General features: G+C 35.8%; 1 protein-coding gene across 1 annotated transcript in view; it reads left to right on the top strand.

The window, feature by feature from the left end:
• Positions 1-23,741, top strand: part of LOC107694365 (atrial natriuretic peptide receptor 1-like) — a 107,827-nt gene that overhangs the window by 53,751 nt on the left and 30,335 nt on the right. Inside the window, exon 5 of the mRNA XM_016494057.1 lies at positions 6,771-6,906. Within this exon, the coding sequence (XP_016349543.1) occupies positions 6,771-6,906 (136 nt within the window). The remainder of the gene's footprint in view (positions 1-6,770; positions 6,907-23,741) is intronic.

Raw genomic sequence — 23,741 nt, 5'->3', positions numbered from 1 at the left:
GGCCAGCATGATTTGAGCAGGTCCTGGAGTAGCAGACATGGCATTAGCAGGCTCTGGCTTGGCAGACAAGACGTTAGCAGGCTTTGGTGTAGCAGACGTGACGTAAGCAGACTCTGGCTCTGGTTTAGTGCCGTGTTCCTTCTCCACGACACCCACAGTGAAAGCAGATCCACTCAACCGCAGAGCAAAGTCTATATACTCGGCAAGGGACCAGTGAACCTTTCCCCCAGGAAGCTGGGAGCAAATGGGCTCGTTTAATCCATGACGGAAAATGTCTTTAAGCGGCACGTCATTAAAATCCACCAAATGGCACCTGGCAGCAGATTTTTATCAAGAATATCTCGGCACATTTTTCCATTCATCCTTCCTTCAATTATATGAATTTTGCCAGTGCTACATCATGATGTTTTGGGGCGATGTGCAGTGCCATTTTACCTCCAAATATGGTGTGTATTATGCAGTGTTGGGGAAAGTTACTTTTAAATGTAATGCATTACAATATTAAAACAGTTATATTTTTGGCAAATATAAAAGCCTTTTCACACCAAAAGTGAAATGAATAAGCCTCAGGCTGAAGGGAAAGTGCATTTACATCCGTAGAGTAGAATGCAGAAGAAGAAATTTCAACACAAATGTTTGTCTAGAGTAATTTGTGCTATTATTATGGTTGAACTTGACTAGTTACTTGAAAAAAGTAATCTGATTACGTAACTCTCGTTACTTGTAATGCGTTAACCCCAACACTGGTATTATGGCATCCAAAGAGTACAATTTTTGTCTCATCTGACCTGACTGTATTCTCCCAGTATTTCACAGGCTTGTCTAAATGTTGTGCAGCAAACTTTAAACGAGCTTCATCATGCTTTTTCTTCAGCAATAGAGCCGTGCGTGGTGAGTGTGCATACAGGCCATGGCGGTTGAGTGCATTACTAATTGTACTTATTATTCTGAAGCTCTCCACAAGTGTTCCTTGGCTCTTGGACAACTCTTCTGATAATTCTTTTCACTCCTCTGTCAGAAATCTTGCGAGGAGCACCTGGTCGTGGTTAATGGTTATGGTGAAATTATGTTCTTTGCACTTCCGGATTATGGCCCCAACAGTGCTCACTGGAACATTCAGAAGTATAGAAATCCTTCTGTAACCAATGCCATCAGTATGTTTTGCAACAATAAGGTTGTGAAGGTCTTGAGAGAGCTCTTTGCTTTTACCCATCATGAAATGTTTCTTGTGTGACACGTTGGTCATGAGACACCTTTTTATAGGCCATCAGTTGGGACTGAACCAGCTAATATTAATTTCCACTGAAAGGGGCAGGATTGCTTTCTAATTACTGATAGATTTCAGCTGGTGTCTTGGCTTTCCATGCCTTTTTGCACCTCCCTTTCTTCATGTGTTCAATACTTTTTCCCTGGGTCATTCCACTTTATTACACATAACTTAATTTCTAAACATTTGTTTTGCTTTCTTTGTATGTATGGATTACTTGGAATGTCAACAGCACCTTTAGAAATATATTTACTAGGGCTGCCCTCTAATAGTCGACTAATCGTTAGTCGACCAGAAGAGGCTTGGTAGATCCAAAATTTTATTAGTCACTTAGTCGCAGAAAAAAAAATCCACATTGGCGAAGTCACGCAGTCCGTGACGTACAGATCATTAACGGCTAGTCTATGGTAATACAGTACATCGGGCAGGACATCCAAACGCTTGCCTATCATTCATCCACCACAAATATGGCTTATCATTTGAAATATGTACAGGTGCATCTCAATAAATTAGAATGTGGTGGAAAAGTTCATTTATTTCAGTAATTCAACTCAAATTGTGAAACTCGTGTATTAAATAAATTCAATGCACACAGACTGAAGTAGTTTAAGTCTTTGGTTCTTTTAATTGTGATGATTTTGGCTCACATTTAACAAAAACCCACCAATTCACTATCTCAACAAATTAGAATACTTCATAAGACCAATAAAAAAAAATGTTGGCCTTCTGGAAAGTATGTTAATTTACTGTACATGTACTCAATATTACTTCAGTCTGTGTGCACTGAATTTATTTAATACACGAGTTTCACAATTTGAGTTGAATTACTGAAATAAATTAACTTTTCCACGACATTCTAATTTATTGAGATGCACCTGTAAGTATTAGCAACTTTACATGGCCGCTCAATCTAATGTTAATCTAGAAAAACATGCGCTATTGAAGCGTCTGAGCAGAGTGTGGAAACTGAACAGCAGCGCGCTCACTGCAGGACAGATGGAGGCGCCGGTGCGCTCACTTGCTCTTAAAATGATCATATTATGACGTCATCAGAGGCGGCCATCTTGAATTTCATAATATTCAGGAAATAGTAGATATTGAATTGATGTTTGAACTTATTTGCATGTTGTTGTTTTTTTTATCGTTTATCCTCATTCCAAATTATCAGAAAAGAGGAAACCAACAATAAAACAGGAGAAAGTGCTAAATTATTACTATATTACTATATAGTAGTAAATCGCATGTGAACATGCTTCGTGAACACTCTCGCCTTGCACGGCGGCACCATTGTGCTGCAAAGATGTACTTTGCTTCTTTCCATGGTTTCAAGAGGAAAGAAAACAGCCCCATCATCAGTAGTCATACTTCTGATGCTGTTTATACTTCTGATGTTGGTACAGCACTTTAACTGTACAGAAAAACAGTTGTGAAGTGAAGTCTTCAAGGTACCAAAAAAACATCTGTTAGCATGTTGGCATAGGAGTAATTAAATTATTACATTAGCAATCACTAATATTGGCCACTCTTAACTCCTAAATAAATATGATTTTGTAGTGATAAACACAAGCCTGCTTTGTATGTATTATACAAAACAAAAACATTTTATATATGATAAAACTAAATAATTATTGTTAAACATGTTATAAACATCTATGTTTAAACAGATATTTGCGAATTTCTCAGTAAAGATTGGTCTAAAAATTTTTAGACTCTAACATGCATAGTGTTACAGTGTAAAAACTCATATTACTTTTATGTCTACGGTTTAATATTTTTTTAGAACATTAAAAAAACATTCTGGCATCGTGAGACATTTAGATGCAATGAATGAAAAATACATCAGAATGTTTCACTTGATTATACATTTATTCAGGAATTGTAGTTTGGAAAAAGTCTAACTAGTAAAATGTGTACAAGTTATGTTACAATAACACAATAACAACAGATGCAAGTAATAAAACACGTACTCATGTAACTGATCTCCTCCGCTGGATCAAGCCGCACGTCGCATCGTGTTCTTCTTCTGAGGTAAATTCTGGCTTATTCCTCTCCGCACGTTTTCTTCCAGAAACAAAAAATAGCCGAGATGATCTTCACGTTTGTTTACAGAGGTGATGTGGGTATTTACATGTTTGCACATCTTACGTGGCCAATTATAATATGAAGAGTTACGCTGTTCGTGTGCATGATCACATTAAAGATAATGAGCTCAGATGGGAAAGACTGGACTTCAGGTTGGTTTCATGCTTTATCATAGAATATTTGTGTTCGATATGACTTACTTCATTTAAAAGTAGACACGTCAAGCTTTCTCCAAATATATATCTCATGTCTGTGTGTCAAGTATTCTTGAAACTGAAACTGAGTATGAAACTGAGTTTCAGTTCATTTTAGTGACTCATTTCAAAAAGATATTCGCGGAGACCAAGAAGGATGAAAGCGCACCCTGTTTATTTTCATTATTTTACAAATAGACCCTTTACAGATTCAAATGACATATTACTCTTATGTGTATGATCAAAAATGAAAAAATGCAAGTGCTCCCAGGTGGTTAAACTAAAACTATTCAAATCATTTTTAGCAATTGAAATCAAGCTGAAATGAAGTAAAATTAAGTAGTATTTGATGAAAAACTTGAAATGTTGCCTAACTGAAAGTAATAAAATTTAAAGTAAAAGTAAAGTTGTTTCTGGTCCTCAAATCTGATTGGCTGAGAAGAGTGTGATATTCTAGAGATAACAGAACTCCAACCATTTCACCGTTTGCAGTATTTCTTACAGCAAGTGTCATGGCGGATGCTCAAATCCAAAAAATATATAATTAATTTTAATTACAAAAATATAATTTAAAAAATAATACTGTTTTTAATCATTTGTATCGAAAGAGACTGAAACAGGGTTGTGAACAAGGAAGTTATTTTTAATTTCAACAACTGCTTGTAAGACAGCCAACAAATGTACTAAGCAGAAAGGACTAATGTTTCATTGTGAATATGAGATTGAGATGAAGAATGAATGCTGTATTAGATGCAGGTAATCACACTCGCTCAATCAATATCTCTCTCATAATACTCTTTTACACATAATACACTGCTTTTAATACAGTAATACAATAAGCTTTTAATGAAGCAACAACATTCAACATGTATGTATGTATGTATTAATTAATTAATTAATACATATTGTAATATTAAATAAGTTGCATTAAATAAAAAATCACTGCTGTTCAGGGCAGAAAGTTCAGATTGCAGCAGTTATTTATTGTATCATGTTCTTATTCAAACAAATAGAGTGGTGATAAATGACAGACTAGCAGGCCCACAGTTTGAATAATCACACATCAGTCTGAGCTTTCTGAACCGTCTCTCATGCATATGTTCACATACCAACATCACAGCAGCTGAAATATGTACATGTTTACTCAGTGAAACCCACGTCCCCAAAGACTGCTGGGAAACAGCAGTACAGAAACATTTGAGCTCTCTCACAAGATTCTCACACATGTGGGGTGGTTGTAATCATGGCTGAATGTCATGTAGGGGTAATAAAGCATGCCATAGTGTAATTTAGTGTCTTTGGTTGTGCCGCTCTCTTTCTCGGGTGTGTGTTTGTCTTTTCAGGGTTATGGGAAGTTGGTGCACATGTTGTTGATATGTAACAGAGGTTGGGCTCACAGGGATGCAAGGTTTGAATCTAGTCTTGTGTAGTTTACCAGTACTAAAAACATAGCTGTACCAAAAAATATTATGTGGTATAAAACCATAATTTTGCTAATTTCAGCACCTGATGGCAATGTGACATGAAATTACTTCTAGTGTTTTTATATACAGCTATACATAACAACACTAACAGAAAACTTCCTGCATTTTTAAGATTGTTTAAAAACAATCCGTTTGTTTTTTTACAAAGAGGACACCCCCAAAGGAGGTTTTGGAAGGTTTTGTCAGGGTTAGTGACGTAGAATATGGTCATACAGAAAATGTGCTTTATACGCTCTAACAAACAGCCAACAAGTTAATAATAGGCATGCTAATAAGCAACTATTAGTCCCTAATATTAGTCCCAAATGTCCCTAAAGTGTTACGATTTATAAGCTGTTTTATATTCTATCTTTGTGGGGACATTTGGGGACATAATGTAGGGAATAAAAGGACCACACACACCTCTTTATCAATAAATAATGAATCAATCAAACCTGGATTGCTTAAAAAAAAAAGGGAAGTCATTTGTCTTAATATTTTGTTATTTGTTTATGATTGACACTCAAGATAATTATCACCTAACTAATGTTTATAAGAAGACAACTGGAAGACAGCAGTAAAAAACAGATTTGCTTCATGTTTTGCTACAGTTTGAGAATTAAATATTCTGTTTTTTGGTTTTTTTTATAACTGCATGCATATATATATACACTACTTTTCAAAAGTTTGGAGTTGGTAAGATTTTCTTAATGTTTTAGAAAAAAAAATGTCTCTTATGCTCTTAGGCTACATTTATTTGATCAAAAATACAGTAAAAACTGTAATATTGTGAAATATTATTACAATTTTAACTAAACCGTTTTCTTTTTTACTATATTTTAAAATTTAATTTATTTCTGTGATTATGTTGTTTACTAACTCAAGTAAAGAGAAAGAAATTAAATGGAAATACATTGATATTAATTTGACATTTTATTCAGCAACTCCAAATTCGATCTCTCAGGTCTTTATCACACCTGTTTCACACTGCCTATGTTAGCACTGCTTGTTAGTTTTTTTGTTTTGCCTATATTAACAGGTTACAGCAATCACACAGTGAGCGTGAGCCGTGCAGTACTGCATAGCAGATGTGCATAAGACACGCTGAGCTTAACAAAAAAACAATGTATAAAACATGCTGAAAGCGCATATTTATATATTTGCAATATATAGTTTTTGTGAACTGACAAAATTATGGATTGAACTCAGTCGTTGTGACAAAAAGACATCTTTCCGGCTTCATCAAAGTAAACACACAGCGACAAATCATCTTTTATTTAATAAATCTGACTAAATTCAGATGTGTTCTTTGGGGGGTGAGTTTCGTTCCGAGTAGTAATTCATTACCATTTATGTAAATATGATGCTCCTCCTCATATAAAAAACTAACAAGTTTAAAATAGTTCTCACTGACTAACTCCTTATCACCATATTATCATTTATTTTGATTACCAAACAAATACTCCGTGTGTTAAAATGAACACATGGAGCAAGAGAAACAGGATGTATTTCAACATATTTAGGAGGAATGTGTGATATTAAACAGTGAAGCAGAGCAGCATTAGGAACGTAGCCATTTTTCTCAGCACACAGTCTCGTGTGGGTCATGGAATTACAGTCTTGCGATTCTGTCAAGTTTTCTTCAAAAATACTTTCACTATGGTCTCTAGAGAGCTGGTAATCTAATAAAAGTAATGGAGTTTAAACCCCAGTTATTTAGAGATTTAATTCTATTATGTAATTTGTGCACTTCCTCTCTTCCAGGTGAATCTGATTTCTGGCTCATTCCACGATGGAGTCATGCTGTATTCTCATGCCCTAAATGAGACTCTGGATCGGTCGGGTGCGAGGCCCCCAGGGGACGTTATCAATAAGAGGATGTGGAATCGCACATACCATGGTCAGTTCTGCTTAAAGTCACCTATAGTCTCACATAGCCAGATTTGTATGCTAAGTGACAAAAGGTCTGCAGCGTATCCTGAGCAGGAAGAGACCATTTTGACCAATGTGTAATGTCACCAACCACTTTTTTAACTTCATTCACACTCTACGAGCACTTTTGTTTTGCTTTTTGCTGTTTTGCATTTAGTTTTGGTTTTATTTTGTTTTGTTTTGCTTTGATTTGCTTTGATTTCCCTTTTGTGGTTTTTGTGTTGCTTTGTTTTTTAGTTTTTGCTTTGTTTTGCTGTGATTTGAATTTTTTTTTGCTTTGCTTTTTTGTCTTTATGTTTTGCTTTATTTTGCTTTGACTTGTTTTTGTTTGTTTGTTTGTTTGTTTGCTTGTTTGTTTGTTTTTTGCTTTTCTTTGCTGTGATTTTCTTTGCGTTTTGATTTGCTTTTGCTTTGTTTTGTTTTTCCTTTTGTTTTGTTTGTTCTTTGCTTTTTGTTTTGTTTTTTGTTTAGTTTTGTGCTTTGTTTTGTTTTGTTTAATGTATAGTTTATTATAGATCATATACTGTAGCTAAAAAACGTTCCTTTTCTATAATGGAACTATGCCCGCATACAGATGTTTGTTAATTTCTGGGAACACTAATTGCCATGTAGAGTGAAGAGAGTGTTCAACAGAAAATAACATTGCCTGGTATAATATTAGCATTTGCATTTAGCACAGGAAGGGTAGATCCAATAAATATCTGTTCTGAGGAGACATGCTTATATGGAAATAAGTGTAAATTCAATGTGCATAATGAGTCAGCAATCCTGTCAGTCTAAATGCATGAAGTAACTAATCCAGTGATTATTTAATCCTCAGAATAAATAAGATGTATTTACTTCCCAAAAGTGCTCATTTTATCAACACAGTACCTACAACTTTTTTCCAGGTGGACTGATAAGAAGCCTGTACCCAGTGTACTCTAACGTAACGTCAACCAATCAGATTAGAGCTTGCCACATTGAGTCCTTACTTGTTCTGTGAGCAGTATGAATCAGACAGTCAGTGAATGGACTGTGGGCGACCTACAGGCATAATGCCTGTGGCTGAGACTAGAAGTCACCTAGACAGCTTGTCCACACATTCACTCGTTTGTATAAAACACAGTTCTCTTTAATATTACAGTTGTGATTAGTAATAATACAGCTTGCGTGTATCATTCTGCTGTGAGAGTGCAGGTGTAACAGCTCATGATTCACAGCACAAACTGCTGAATGGAAACTCCATTACTCATGGTTCAGCGAGGCACTGTGCAGAATAGATCAGCACAAGTATAGTAAGTTTGTTTGGACATTTATTTTGAATGCTACTCAGCTGAACTGCTCATTAAATGTCTTATGAATGCATCTTTTTTCGGTTCCTGCTACTTGAGTCAGTACTCAGTGTGGCCACTTTGATCAACTTGGAGATTATTAGTGCCTCAGATTGAGCTGCATGGAGATGTTCTGCTCCTCCAGGTGTCTCATTCAGCTCCAAAATTAGATTTATGGCAAAGAGTGAGTTTGTTTAAAAAAAGCAAACAGGACACTAATGGGGGAAAAGAAATGCCTGTCGTTTCTCCAGTTCTACAGGCTGTGCCTTTTTCCGTCTTCTCTCTCTTTCTGTCTTTTGTCTGCCTGAGCTCATTAATAAGCTGTTTAGTTTGCTCTGCAGCTTGTGTTCAATATCCCCTTAAGGGTCCAACCAGCACCAGTCTAAGTACAGCACACACTGCCAATTGGCAATCTTACCCGTCTTTACAGCAAGGTCCAACACCCACAATCAAGTCACACTCAAATCATAGAGCCGTACATCTCAATGATTAGGAAAGGCATTTAGAAAGGAAATAGGCTTTAGAGGAAAACTGTGGCTCAGTTTAGACCCTTATAGTCGGTTTTGTGAGTTCTATGGGTTTAGATCTTATATAACTTGTTAGCTTGCACAACACGTTCTTTTGCGAGTGCGTGATAAAGGGATTCATAACAAATTGATCCTGATCCCACACATACACAAGAACCGCTGTGTGTATTTGTATGCATTGATGTGTCAGTGTGTTCGTGTTTGTATCTGTATGTGTTTGTTTCACATAAGCAGGTTGAAATATAAAATGAAAATCTAAATGAACAAATTAAAGAAAGGAAAAGAAAGAACAAATAAACAATAAGAAATAGTAAACTTGGAGTTCTTTAACTCCACTGTCCACGCCACTGTCTGGCAGAGTTCAGCTCCACATCTGAAGATGGTCATATGGAGGTCTTTAGGAACATTACAAAATTACAGGCAAGTGTGTTGGATTAGAGTCAGAACTAAACTCTGCAGGGCAGCAGCTCCCCAGGTCCTGAGCCGAATAGCTCTCTTATAAACAAACAAAAGAAAGAAGAAAAAATCTAATGAATATACAAAGAAGAGCGAACAAAAAAAGTTGATGTTGTTTAGAAAACTTTTATTTAAAAACACTAACAATTACATTAATCAATACTTCAAAAGCTTGACAAGGCAAAATAAAACTCTCTGCGTTGAGTGTATAGGCTACAGCATTCACATTACCGCAGCTGCCACTGCCAGTTCAGTTTCTCTGGGATGACGTGTGTTGTAGTGAAAGCTTCGGCCATGCTTGGGGCTCCTGTCCACAAAATATCTAATCTTGACTCATGAACAATAGGTTGGGGGTTTTTTTCTAAACCAAAATTTTGATCTGGATAAACAAACATTAGAAAGAACAAACAAATGAAAGGAAAATAAGAACAAGTGCAGAAGGAAACAAAAGAAAGAATTAACATTTTTTAAAATTAGGAAAACCAAGCAACTGATAGGAAAATAAGAACTAATGCAAAAGCAAACAAATTAAAGAATGAATATAAACTATTAGAAAGAACAAACAAATGAAAGGAAAATTAAACTAATGCAAAAAAAAAAGAACAAACAAAAGTATAAATATCAGAAAGATCAAACAAATGAAAGGAAAATAAAAACGAATGCTAAAACACACAAAAGAACGAACAAATGTATAAATATCAGAAAGAAAAAAACAAATGAATCAAAAATAAGAACTAATGCAAAAACAAACAAAGGAATGTACAAAAGTATAAATATCAGAAAGACCAAACAAATGAACCTAAATAAGAACTAATGCAAAAGCAAACAAAAGAGCAAACTAATATTAGAAAGAACAAACAAATGAAAGGAAAATAAGAACTAATGCAAAAACAAACAAAGAATAAACAAATATCAGAAAGAACAAACAAATGAAAGGAAAAAAGAACTAATGCAAAAACAAACAAAATTGTAAATGACATATGAACAAATATTAGAAAAAATCACGGAAGGAATGTAGTGCACAAATAGATGAAAAAATAAAGCAAAAAATCAAGAACTAAGAAAACACAAAAGATATAACTAAAAAAACTGAAAGAGACAAGTGAACAAAATATATTTGTACTGAAGGATAATGCTGTATCAGTCATGAGCTATAAACATATGGTGATATGTATCTTTTCTTGTGTTTACAGTTATTTTTTTATTAAAACAGCCATTACAACAACACATAGTCCTTGAAAAAGACTGCATCTGTGGATGTAATGACTATTCCTGTTCTCTCAACAAAAAACAGTGGGCTTCTCTGCTGCTGTGAGAAGCATTATTGCATATTCAATCACTGATATGCGATTGTGCAAAATCCAGAAGTTCACAGCAAAATAACCTCATACTTCTGTAATGGCAGAATCCTATTTAAATTGTTTGTGACTGCATGATCCCCCTCCGCTGTTTGTTTGGACTCAATATGTCCCCAATTTAAACGCAAATGCCGGCAAGCTCCTCAAATTGCCTGTTCTTCTTTTCCCTGTCCCAACACTCCTGACGCCCCTCACCTTTCTGCTCCATCTTCTTCTCCACCAGTCCGTTTATCTGCCTGAAATCCCCATTATCTTCTCTCTCTCATTGTCTCTCTCTCTCTCTCCCTCCGATGACCCGCTATGCATAAATCCAATCTCACGATATTTACCACCGACAAATTCAATCGCCCAGGCCTCTCTCCCTACTACATATCCATTCATGGAGCACAGCAACAACCAACAGACCAATAACTCCTTCAGGGCAGAGCTAAACACAGAATGAGTGTGGCTTGTATTGAGAACCCTTGAGAGAGCTCTGTGGATGTGGAAATTAATTTTGTGGATCAAATTTATTTTGAAGTAAAGGTCCTCACTTACACACGTTACAGGAAAACCTACAGTAGGAATCTGAATATCAGCGGTTTGGGTTACTGTGGCCAGTAAGATATCAAGCAGAACTCCCTAGCAACCACCCAGAAATATCATAGTAATCGCTTCAAAATCCTAGCAATCACCCGTATCTCATAAACATTGTAGCCGAGTTGCATGGTTAAACACTACTCACATTTTCTTCAAAAAAATGTGAAAATGTAGTTCATAAAGTAGTTACAGTGGACAGGTAGTTCCCTACTCCGCCATTACCTCCTGAACTGTCTGCTCTGCCATGGCCTCCTGAACTGTCTGCTCCGCCGTGGCCTCCTAGTCTGCCTGCTCCGCCATGGCGCCCCGAACTGCCAGATCCGCCATGGGTCCTGGAACGCCCTGGAGGCCTTCCGTCCTGGAACCCTGCTCCTAGAGGCCTCCAGAGCACCCAACCCCCTCCCCGTTGGATGTTGTACGGCGCGGGATGCGCCTTCCGGGCGGTGGGAGTTATGTCAGACTTTGTTTCTTGTCTTGTGTGTGTTTTGCTCCCCATGTGCCTTCCTTGCCCTTATTCGGTTTTCTTCCTGTTCCTGCTCCCTGATTGTTTCTCATTTGATTCCAGGTGTGTCTCGTCTTCCCCTGATTAAGTTGTGTATTTAAAGTGTTTCCTGTTTTGAGTTCCTTGTCCGGTATTGTTCATCCGAGTGCTACGTGTGTTTTCCGTGTTCCCTTGAAATCATTAAAATCTCTCGATTGATGTACTCCTCGTCTCCTTAGTTCCTCGCTCCGCACTCCTCACAGTAGTGCAACCGTGACATAAAGCACAATAAGTTTGAAGTATCACCCACAGGCGAACACTGTAATTTGTACAAACATAAATAAAAAGGGCATCAGAGTATGTTGAAAACAAGTTGGCAGAAAAAACATTTTGTTACATTTTATATGTAAGATTAAGTCCATAAAATGCAAAACAATTGCTATAAATAGGTTATACAATATATTTTTTACAACTGTCAATGTTCAGTTCTTAATTTAAAGGGCTAGTTCACCTGAAAATTAAACCTCTGTCATTATTTACTCACCCACATGTCATGTCAAACCCATAAGACTTTGCTTAAACACAAATTAAGATATTTTTAATGAAATTACTTTTGAGAGTCCAGGAAACCAAAACTTAGAAGATCCAAAAGATCATAAAGGCGCCCTAAAATAAATTAAAATATGAAGCATGTGCCTCTGTCACGAGCTAAAACAAATGTCTTTGGTTGTAGCATATCACGCTTGAACATCTGAGCTTCTGCGTTTACCATCTTTGATGAGCTCTATGTATGTGTGTTCATATGTAGTTTATAAAAGGGTGTCCCTCAGAAGGCTATCATTATATGTGGAGGTCCTTTATTAGAATTAAATTTGAAATCCTGTGCAATCTTGATTAAATAAATCAGTCGATTGACAGCACCAGTCTTTTTTATTTCTGCTAATGAATCTTAGGAGAAACATCTGCAATAAAGCTGTTATGAATGCATGCATTTCCTAAGTACTTTTTATTTTCATCACCCACTCGCTCTCATCCAATCAATGCTGTCCTCTTTCTGCATTTCCTTGTTTTTGTCCTTCATCATCTGAGGTGTATTAATACAGGGGCGTGTGGGCAGGACAGAGTGTCTGTCTATAAAAACAAACAAGGTCATGTGTTTTTTTTTTTATCCTGAAACATCTGCGTCCTTGGGTTTCTTGCAATTGCGATTTTACATCTCACAGTTCTAACTTTTCTCACATATTTTTTTTTTTGCGTAATATCAACTCACAGTTGCGAGTTATAAAGTCAGTATTGTGTGATATAAACTTGTAATTGTGAGAAAAGACTCAGAATTGAGATATTTAAACTCGCAATTCTGAGAAATAACCAATGTACTTTTAAATGTACTTTTTTTTTTAAGCAATCAAAAATACCTAATTTTATTAATGTGAGAAAATCTGTACTTGCTTTGTACTGTAGCTATAACATTCTATATGTAAAGTCACAGAACAAGATCACTGCTGATACAAACACCACTGCTAACACTTTAACTTGTTTACTTATTGATAAATGATTACATCGCAATGTATGTGTGTTGAAATTTTTAAGGAGGCAGTATAAAATTGTTTTCTAATGACACATTCAGTAAATCACAGATAGTCTAATGAAGCATTACTGTAGATTTATTATGTGTATGTTTATCCCAGGATCATGAGACTGAGTGTGAAAAGGCTGCTCTGACATGAACATATCCACAATTCACCCTCTATAGCTTACTGAGAAGACTTAAAGAGAGTGAAACTCAAATTCAAAGCATATGTACTTCATTAGAAGTGAAATTTGCAGTCCTGAAAACCATGTAGTAATTTTGGAACGTTTTTCAAAATTCACCCCAAAACAACATGTGCTTAAAAATCATGATTTTCATAACCAGTAGCACTGAAACCTAATTCATAGACTTTTTATACCCCTTTTTATTATTTTTTAAGTCTCTTATGCTCAGCAGTGCTGCATGCATGTGATCAAAAGCAGCTTGCAGTAAAACAGTAATACTGTGAAATTATTTTTATTAAATTAATTGATTAATAATTTTGACTTTAACTGTTTCTATAATTAAGCATCATTACTCCAGTCTTCAGTGTCACATGATCCTTCAGAAATCATTCTAATATGCTGATTTTCTGCTCAAAACATTCAATTATTAATGTTGAAAACAGTTGCTTAATATTCTTGTGGAAACCATGATACAAGTTCTTAAGTATCCTTAGTAGAAAGTTCAAAAGAACAGCTTTTTTTTATCTGAAATCAGTCACTTTTGCTCAATTGAATGCATTCTTCTATGTGCTTTAATGATTCATATTTGTCATTTATTAAGACAAAAGTGTACATTTATACTCCTATTTGACTGTGGTTTGGTGGTTAATGATCGTGGCTGGAAGGCTGTTGGTTCAAACCCCAGCAGAGCTTACACATTAGCGAGGCCCTTAACCCCAGGTGACTCCAGGGAGATGGACCGTATAATAAAAATATACTGTTGCTTGGAAAAAACAGCATCTGCTAAATGCATAACATTAATAATTCTGTCTTCATTTGTTGATGTTTAACCCACAAGAACACCCAGTCCGATGCCTTGTGTTTAATGTCAGTGACATTTTTATTTCCTCGAGCTTGCACAGTTATTTTACACTATAGTTAATAGGCAGCGATGCAGAGTTTTAATAAATGCATCAGTGCGCAGCACACTTATCTAATAGTGGCGTTAATGGCTGTGCGACAGAGTTCCCATAGGGAGGAATGATAACACTGAAGCGGCATTCACTTCCATTACTTTAAGTGCTTTCCGCCTCACTCTCTCACTGTCCATTATTACCCACGAGATCCAGGTCGTAAATCCACTGTGCTACTTGTGACCTGAACTCAGGTCAGAGGGCAGGAGGTCACTGATGAGATTCTTTTGAGGATCTGTGGCCCTCAGATCAGCATTTGTTTCCATGCAAGAAGATGTGGACTAAATCCTCTCAAAGCAGCGATGGAGGAGACAGATGATGGGATTGAGATTCAGTGGGAAACACTTTAAAGATTTGGAGTCCGTTTTAGGCTTCTTCACATATATTTAAGGACCCCCTAAACCACTTTCAAGTGTTTGTGTTTGTAATAGATTTTTTTGAAGATGTTCAATATTGACCAATCTTTTTTTCTTTTTTTTTTTAGCAATGATTTATTTTTTGGACAGGATTTGAAAAAATGTTTCAAAGGCTACTGCCTATATAAGCAGCTCCTCTCCTAATATACTTATGAAATCGAAGTATAATTAATATTTAATACTAAAGTATGTAAATGATAATATGTAAATGATAGCCCATATTTCTCTTGTCCAACATCTTGATTTCACTTGTTTCTCTGAGCTCAGTCTCCTCTGTAAATGTACACTACTATTAAAAGGGTCAGTATTTTTTATTTTTTGGAAATTAATGAATCATTTTATTCAGCAAGAACACATTAAATTGATCAAACATGACCGTAAATGCATTTATAATGTGTCAAAATATTTCTATTTCATATAAATGCTGTTTTTTTTACTTTCTATTCATCAAAGAGCCCTGAAAAAAATGTATCACAGTTTCTATAAAAATGTTAAGCAGCATAACTTTATTATTAATAATAATAATAAATGTTTCTTAAGAGGAAAATCAGCATATTAGAATGATTTCTGAAGGATCATGTGACACTGAAGACAGGATGATGCTAAAAATTCAGCTTTGCATCACAGGAATAAATTACAATTTAAAATATATTCACTTAGAAAACTATTTTTTTCTGTATTTTTGATAAAATAAATACAGCCTTGGTAAGCATAAAATCTTTTTTTCATCAGTAGATTTGGAGCAGAGCTTTAGTGTCAACTGTAAACCTATTACTGTCATACTTTTGAAAATAGCTCGCCTGGATATTTTGATGGTGTGCTCATCAAGACATAATTGCAATGAGTCATAAAAGTTGGTTGATACGCATGCTCGTTGAAGCGTAAGCGCTGCAGTGTGGTAATATGATCTGAATATTGTGCTCAGTCACGTGGGTTTGTGTTACACTGAGTGCTGGCACAGACCTTCATCCAGCATATGCTAGTCTAGTGTTTAGCTACACAGCACATTTAGCCTGGATGCTTTATGCATGAAGCTCACTGTTTTACCCAGTGCAGTTCATTCTCTAGCATACTAAACCTTTCATTATCTTTATTTCATTTGATTTTTTCTTTTTAATAAGGGGCATTTTTCATTATTTTAATGTGTTTTGCACTTAATTGGACTAGAGAGGTGTCTGCACATAAGCACTAAATATAAAGTTTGTATTGTATTGGTCAAAGTTATTGTTATTCTTTCAAAAGCGATGAAAGAAGTTCTGAAGTGATAAATGAGCTATCTGTATTTCATAACGTACATTACAATGTACTGAATTGATTTGTTGTAAAACTCAAAAGTAAAGGCATTTCGCATATTTTATTTATTTTTCTTGAACATATATGTAATGTTGGCCACCATTCGGTTATCAACTTGTTTTCAGACAAATCTTACAAAATTAATTTTTTACAAGTTTAAGCTTAAAATTAGAAGAAAAAAAACGTTTATATTGGTTTTTAAAGAAAAAAAAATGCTTTAAACATATTTTCTCTTTGAATTAAGTATATTTTTCTGAAAACATAATTTAGTAGGGGTGTAACGGTACACATGTAAACATGATGGTTCAGTATGGTTTCGGTACAGCAGGGGGAAAAACATAAAATTGCTTTTTTTATTAAACAGTGGTTTACTGAACAAATTGCTCTTACTTTAAATAAATTCAATTTTAACTCAAATTTATTTTAAAAAATCTACCTCAGCTTATGCTCTAATCTATAGGGAGCCCTTTTACATTACTGTAAGTTAAGAACAGAGCCCAAACTTAAATTTAATTACTATTTATTTTTAAATATAATAACCAAACCTGTAAATTGCACATAATGCAGTTTTTAAATCAAATTTTAAATGATAAAATGTCTATTTGTTGTTGAAATATATTTTCACAGTGACTGTCGTAACTTGTTTCATAACAGATTTATTTAAACATACATTAAATAATTAAGACATCACTAAAAAGTAAAGTAAAATATGACTATATAATCTACTATTTCGCGAAATGCTCTAGACTTCATTTCTCTAGCAAACTAACAAGCTGTGGACACTGATGACTTGCCTGAGGTAAATAAAATGCTATGTGGCATTTTGTTTACAAGCTATTTTATTGACGTCTTTCCGCGGTTGAAACAGTGATTGAGCGATTACATGAGGCATGAGATGTTCATTCATGTTTATTTCACGGTAAAACTAGAAGTAAAGAGGAAGGGATTATTACGCTCCCTCGCGCTCCGCGCTGCCGTTTGAACTGAGGCCTTTATACAGCGATCTGTCGCGCCACAACAAAGAGACATTTATTGTTTGAATTTCCTGAAAAAAAACGGCATAATTTGAAAGATGAGACTTTGTTTCTTATCAAAGTAACAATATATAAAACTGGAAGTTTCCAATGAAGTTTCACTCAGGCAGTGGTAAAAACAATGGTATATTTGTTCGGAACACATGTGTATCAAACCAAAAGCCCTGTACCGAAAATTTTCGGTATGGATATGTATACTGTAACTAGGGTTGCCAACCGTCCCGTATTAGCCGGGACGTCCCGTATTTTGGGCCTAATTGATTTGTCCCGTACGTGACCTCCCTTGTCCCGTTTTTTGACTGCTACGCTGATCTAACCACTGACTGATACAACAGCAGCAGTGCTGATCACTTGAGAATGATCACCGATACCTGTCATCATCCAATCACAGCCCCCCTCACGCAGTATACGTTAAGTAAATCAGAAATCGTGAACTGTTCGAGGAAGGCTGCGCAATCCTCTGCCGGCTCGTCGCTCCCTCCTCACAGCAAGCGGCACTTGCGCTAACGCCAATTCCATCCGTGTTTTCACTTCAGTAAATCAGTTTTGGTGAATACAAACTACGTGATTATTTTTCATGAGTCCAACATCCCACCGCGCAAGAGACGTGATCAGTAAGGGAAGTCGTCTTTCGCTATTGTAATGTTGTTAAATAGAGACCAAGCCCCCCGTAAGGTGATTGTCCCGTATTTTCATTTTCTGAAGTTGGCAACCCTAACTGTAACACCCCTAATTTAGTAATTGTATCTTGTTTTGACAATGTTTAGTGCATATTGGTGTATCCATTTATTATTGAAAAAATACTAATTTTATTTGGACTACAAAAGCAATTGGCAAATACATTTAAAATGCAAATTTTGCCAATTTAATAGTTTGAATTAGTTTTTATTTTTATATTTTCTGTTTTTATTTTAATTTATGTTAATGTTTTAGTAATTGTACGTGTCATTTTTATTATTTTTAATACAGGTGCATCTCAATAATTATCTCGGCAAAGGAGAAGTGCTCACTAACACAGATTTAGACAGATTTGTGAACAATATTTGAGAGAAATAGGCCTTTTGTGTACATAGAAAAAATCTTAGATCTTTGAGTTCAGATCATGAAAAATGGGGGCAAAAACAAAAGTGTTGCGTTTATAATTTTGTTTAGTGTAGTTCCTTGGGAACTAGCTGAATTAATACGGGGTTTTTTTTAGATTTGATTTTATTTCAGTTAACATTTATTTTAATTTATTTATTTAATTTTTTATGGTTTTGGTTGTAGCTATCTATAATAACCCTACTTGCCACTTAGTAATGTAATTTCAAATTTGTAAACTACTACTTTACTCTGTTTTTAGGGTTAGGCCTGATATTTTTGCACAGGAAACCACAGTGCAGCTACTCTCCCACAGTTTCCCACAACGCTCTGCAATCCATATGGAAGCAAACTGTTTTCCTTTTTGAGACCAAGATCATAAACATGTCCACTTTGCATTGTAATATCTACCATTCTCAGCATCCCTTTGGAGTGACTTCTCCGCTTTCCTTTCCTACATCATGGGTTTGCTGAAGTCAAAGAGATCATCTTCCCAGTGGCGTAATCCCTGTAGCCCTACTCCCTGGCCTCTCTCAGATTTCTTCATAAATTAGCGCCATTTGATGTGCATGTTGAAACCCACATCCCTCCATCTCACCCCCCTCACCGTCCATGAGGACATCCTTTAACCATCTGCAACAGACTGTCTATTGACATCCTCTTTCTCTGTGGGGTTCATCTTCCCAATCCCGTGTTCTTGTCTCGGTGTCCCCACGTAACACCCTTCCTCGTTCAGGAGAGGCAATTTGATCAGGGGGTGAGCCTGTCATTCACTCTCCTCACGTCTCCATGGTAATTACATTAGCTCCCACCCGCAGCTGAGGCTGGTGCGATGTCACTTCCCCAGATGGACCCTTGCTTCCCGTTAGCAGGGATTTTTCCACACAGGAACAGACCCCTCTGTTAGGGCCAGCTGTGTTTTTCCACTGACCATTTCTTTTTGTGTGCATGAATATGCTTTACATTACCTGTAGCTTATGCTTTATGGGTTTGAAGAGAAATTGAGTAGAAAACTTTTTATTCTAGTATCATTAATTCTTTTTTTATCAACACTTCAGTAAGTTCCATCTAAAAAAAAAAAAAAAAACCTAAAAAAAAAATGGCGTTGTCAAACACTTTTTGCATTCGTATCAGATTCAGAACAAGTTTTAATTTTGAACTACAGTAGATTTAGTCGACTAAAATCTGATGGGTTTAGTTACAGTTTAAAGCATTTCAATGAAGCATTTCTCTAAAAGTTTAAAAACTCCATTAACTAAATATTTATAGAGAAAACACCCATTAACTGTTAATATGAAAGATACTAAGGTTTAAACATGCAATATCGGCACATTTTTAATTGCTTTGACATGACATTCATTCTGACTGGATCTCTTCCCAGTTCGTCTATCCTTAACATTTTTGTCTCATTTTTATTTGGTGACAAAAATGTCAATAGATTTTTGTCATAGTTTTTGTCATTCAAATCAAGTTTTTATTTCGTTATCGTCTCGTTTTCATCAGTGAAAAAATGTTGACAAGAATTGATGAAAATTATTCATCAACAAAATTTATATGCTCAGAATAATAATCAAAACATGAATTATCAGAGTCTGAGTCCATCAGTACCTCCGTCATATACCTCTTCGTCTTTGCGGACATCGACAGTGTTTTTCTCAGTAACATTAGGATGTTTTGCATTAAATGCTGCTGAATGTTTGATGATCGTGTTAGCTTACTTTTGCATAAACAAATTCTGGGCCTGTCCCAAAACCCACACTTGTGGTCTTTGCACTTGAACACTTGGTCTACTTATATGATGTATTTAGTGTATTTGGCTGAAGTGTTCAAGTGGGTGTGAAGACAGTAAGTGTGTAGAACTTTAAATTATCCAATGGGACACACTTACAACATAGTATTGTAATAATGTAAGTAAAGTTTTTACAGAGCTTTATTTACTGTACACATTTTGTACATTTAATACTTTGCACTTTAAAATAAACTTCTACATTTCTGTTCAGTAGTCCCTATGTATGACAGTTTAACTGTGGTGCTTCAAGTAAAGTGATAAAAAGCAGTTGCAAACATTTTACAAAATATACATACTCATCTCTGCAACAATAAAATGTGCAACACTTTATGCATTTTACATAAATGGTAGGTAATATCTAATTAAATTACGTTTTCTTCAGTATCTTGCGATTTCGGGACACGTGAGTTTCTGAACATGATGCATGATGTGATATGCTTAGCCTCAAATACTGCTCCAAAGCGGTATTAGAGATACAGTGTGGATTTAGTGTGCATTAAAGGCACTGGATTTTGGCATTTTTCAGACCTGGGAGAGTCTTGTGCATTTCCTTCCTGTCACGTGTATGTGCTCTCAAGTGTCCAAGACCACAAGTGTGGGTATTGGGACAGGCCCTCTATCCACTCCTTCTGATTTATTATTCTTCTTCATTTATTTTTGGATCTGGAGATGCTGTACTATTTCAGAAGATCTGTAACAGCACCCCCTACATATAACAGTGAAAACACGGATTGCCAGAATAACTTGTCAGTGGCAGTGAAGCGTTGTGTCATAAATGATGGAAAATCATGGCAATGATGGGGAAAAGAGTTAATCAGGTTGATTTTCAATGTTCCTTTTCCACCTGTTCACATATACAGCAACTTTGTCAATAAAGTTCACTGATTTTCCATTTTTAATTATATCACATATAAAACATTGAAAGGATATAGAATATTAGCAGTCACACAAATTCCTGTATGTGAGTGTGAGAATTGAGAATTTACCTTGATACATAAGAATTTACGTGGCTAAAGCATTTATCTATCTTCACATTAGAAATGAGAAACAGTGCTCACAAGCTGTGGATTCGCTGTTGGGTCCAGGCTGGTTTGCACTGCCAGGAACAGCACAGTGTTTGGCTGAGTTTCCCAAGTTTTATTCTTATCATTAGATCCTCTAGTGTTTTAAAATAATAGTACCTGTCCAACTTTGATTACCTCACTATGACCTCACTGAGTATCATCTATATGTAAACTTGAGTGTTTATGGAAATTCAGAAAAGTCAGAAATCTTAAATATATACATGTGTGTATGTGTATGTGTATTTATATATACATATAAATATATCCAGTACACACACATACATTATGGAAACAAACTTTTATTTTGGATGCGATTAATCATGATTGATTTGACAGCCCTAATTTCAATGGACTGGGGAGGAAGTTTTGAGTTCTGCATAATGTTGTTTTATCTCAAAAGATCTAGTAATTAATGATTGCTCAATATATGACACATTTACTGTCACGGCTATGGTGTGTAGAGTGAGGCAGCACAATGACGAAGACGATAAGTTCAATAATCTTTAATAATTCCACAAGAGTAAGTTCAGACAGGGCAGGTACACACAAGGTAGCGTAGTCAATACGACTAATACCGGACGATGACAAACAGAATAGACAGAAATAAAGTAGGGGTGCTAATGAGAGACAGGTGAGGAGGATCAACTAACGAGGACACAGATGAACTGACTAACATAATCAAACACAGGGGAAAAACTAGGTCACGGAGCACGAGGGATGAAAACACAACAAAAAGGACATTTACATGCTTGTAGATATGTACATTTGGCATGTTTTTCAGGTATTTAAATTTAAAAAAATGTATGCTGATGCATATGCCAATACCATCCTCGATTTATTCAATTATATCTCCAATATTTGTATCAAATCATGAGCTTTTATTATGGAATTATATGGCCATCTACTGTACCAGCTGTCCGCTTTTCATTCTCCTCCTTGTATTCACTCTGTTGGTTTTGCTCCAGATTGCGCTCAAGTCTCTGGCTAATCAGCTGCATTCAGCAGTAAATACAGCCCATTCAGTAGCTATGCTCTCTTTATCGACCTGAGCACCAGACCTGCCTTGAGCACCTCTGAGCCGCTCAAAACACCCGTTCTGTGTGAGAAGCTGAAAAAGGAAATCTATTCCCCTCTGAAAAGAAATCAGATCGCACAGAGAGAGAAAGACAGACTAGGGAACATAAAGCAGACTCCTCAAAACCCCCTATTTAGTTCCTCATTTGATCAATGGTATCCTTTTACAACTGTGCAGAGTAACAAAACTGCATTCATTCTTATAGTAGCTTGGACAATGTCCAAATCATCTTTAGTTCAATTTAGGAAATATTGTAGGATTTTTTACATATATATATATATATATATATATATCAATATAGGAAATATTTTGGTATATTTTATATATATATATATATATATATATATATATATATATTGATAAAAAAATAAGAGAGAAAACTAAATGATGAATCTATAGTTCACACGCAGTTTATTCATGTTCAGTCAGTACAAGTACAGGGTAATATAGAAGTTGATATTGGCTTACTGTGACAAGTATCTCATAGTAGAAGCTTTCATGACATTGCAGCCAGACCTTTCTCAAAATCACCATTGATAACAGTCACACACAAAAAGGTCTTCATCTTTATTTATAATTCAATCTAGGAGTAGCAGAAGCCGCTAAACTCTGAGCCGTTCTCTATATAAAACTACTATATTTGACTCAGCAAGGAACGTTATTGACAGAGTTTGTTCGCAAGCCGGCAACCGCTATCGACTGTGTGAGGAGCAGTCGTGCTGTGAAGTTCTTATAACAGGCAATCAAATCCACTTGATATTGACTGAGGACTCAAATTAATTTGCTCTTAAGCAATTGAGATCTAAAATCTTTCTGTCTGCTCATTCTTACAGACTCTCTACCAACCGCCAACCATCAATTCTGAATTTGTCTGAGCTCTTGCTTTGTATTGGATACCCGGTAAAGAGTCAATGCTTTTGTAAGTTGCTTTGGTTACGAAGTAAGAAAAATATATTGAATGCATCTTTCTTACTGGTTTGAGGTTGATCCATCTGTGAAGACCTTTTCACATAATAATCTCTGTCAATGTTCCTCAGCGTATTAAACTCAGGTCACTATGATTTCAGCGATGTGGAAAATGCAGATGGAATTACAGAATGGAATTTACTGTATGCTGGGGAATGTCAAGGAATGTCACACAATTTGGATGAATAAAATAAAAGTTTGCTTTAACTTGAAGAAATTATGACAGAAATCAATTGCAATTGTGCAGTAAAATGTACTTCTCAAAGTAACAAGAAAAACTTTAATAGTTTTTTTGAGTAATATTACACACATATCAATGGGAACATGAAGCTACTTATAGGAAACAAGAGGGTCACATGACATGAACAAACCAATGGGAAACAAGACACATGACTAAGTCAACCAATCAGAACATGACACAATGAAAAGAGGAACCAATAGCATGAAGACATGAGGGCAAGGGAAGCATGACACAAACAGCATGAAACAATTACAAAATAAAAGACATGAAAACATGAACATGAAACAAAACCCAAAACCCACATTACATACCCCCCTCTAAGGGTGGCTCCAGACGCCCAAACAAAATCCAAAAAAGTCCAGGAGGGTGGTGGAGTGGAGGCGGAACTGGGGGAGGGACGGAGGGCCAGGCCCGTGAAGAGGA

The sequence above is a fragment of the Sinocyclocheilus anshuiensis genome, unplaced genomic scaffold, assembly GCF_001515605.1.
Source record: "Sinocyclocheilus anshuiensis isolate Anshui unplaced genomic scaffold, SAMN03320099.WGS_v1.1 scaffold1240, whole genome shotgun sequence".
NCBI lineage: Eukaryota > Metazoa > Chordata > Actinopteri > Cypriniformes > Cyprinidae > Sinocyclocheilus > Sinocyclocheilus anshuiensis.
The sequence above is the reverse complement of the archived record's forward strand: the minus strand, read 5'-3'. Positions and strand labels throughout refer to the sequence as shown.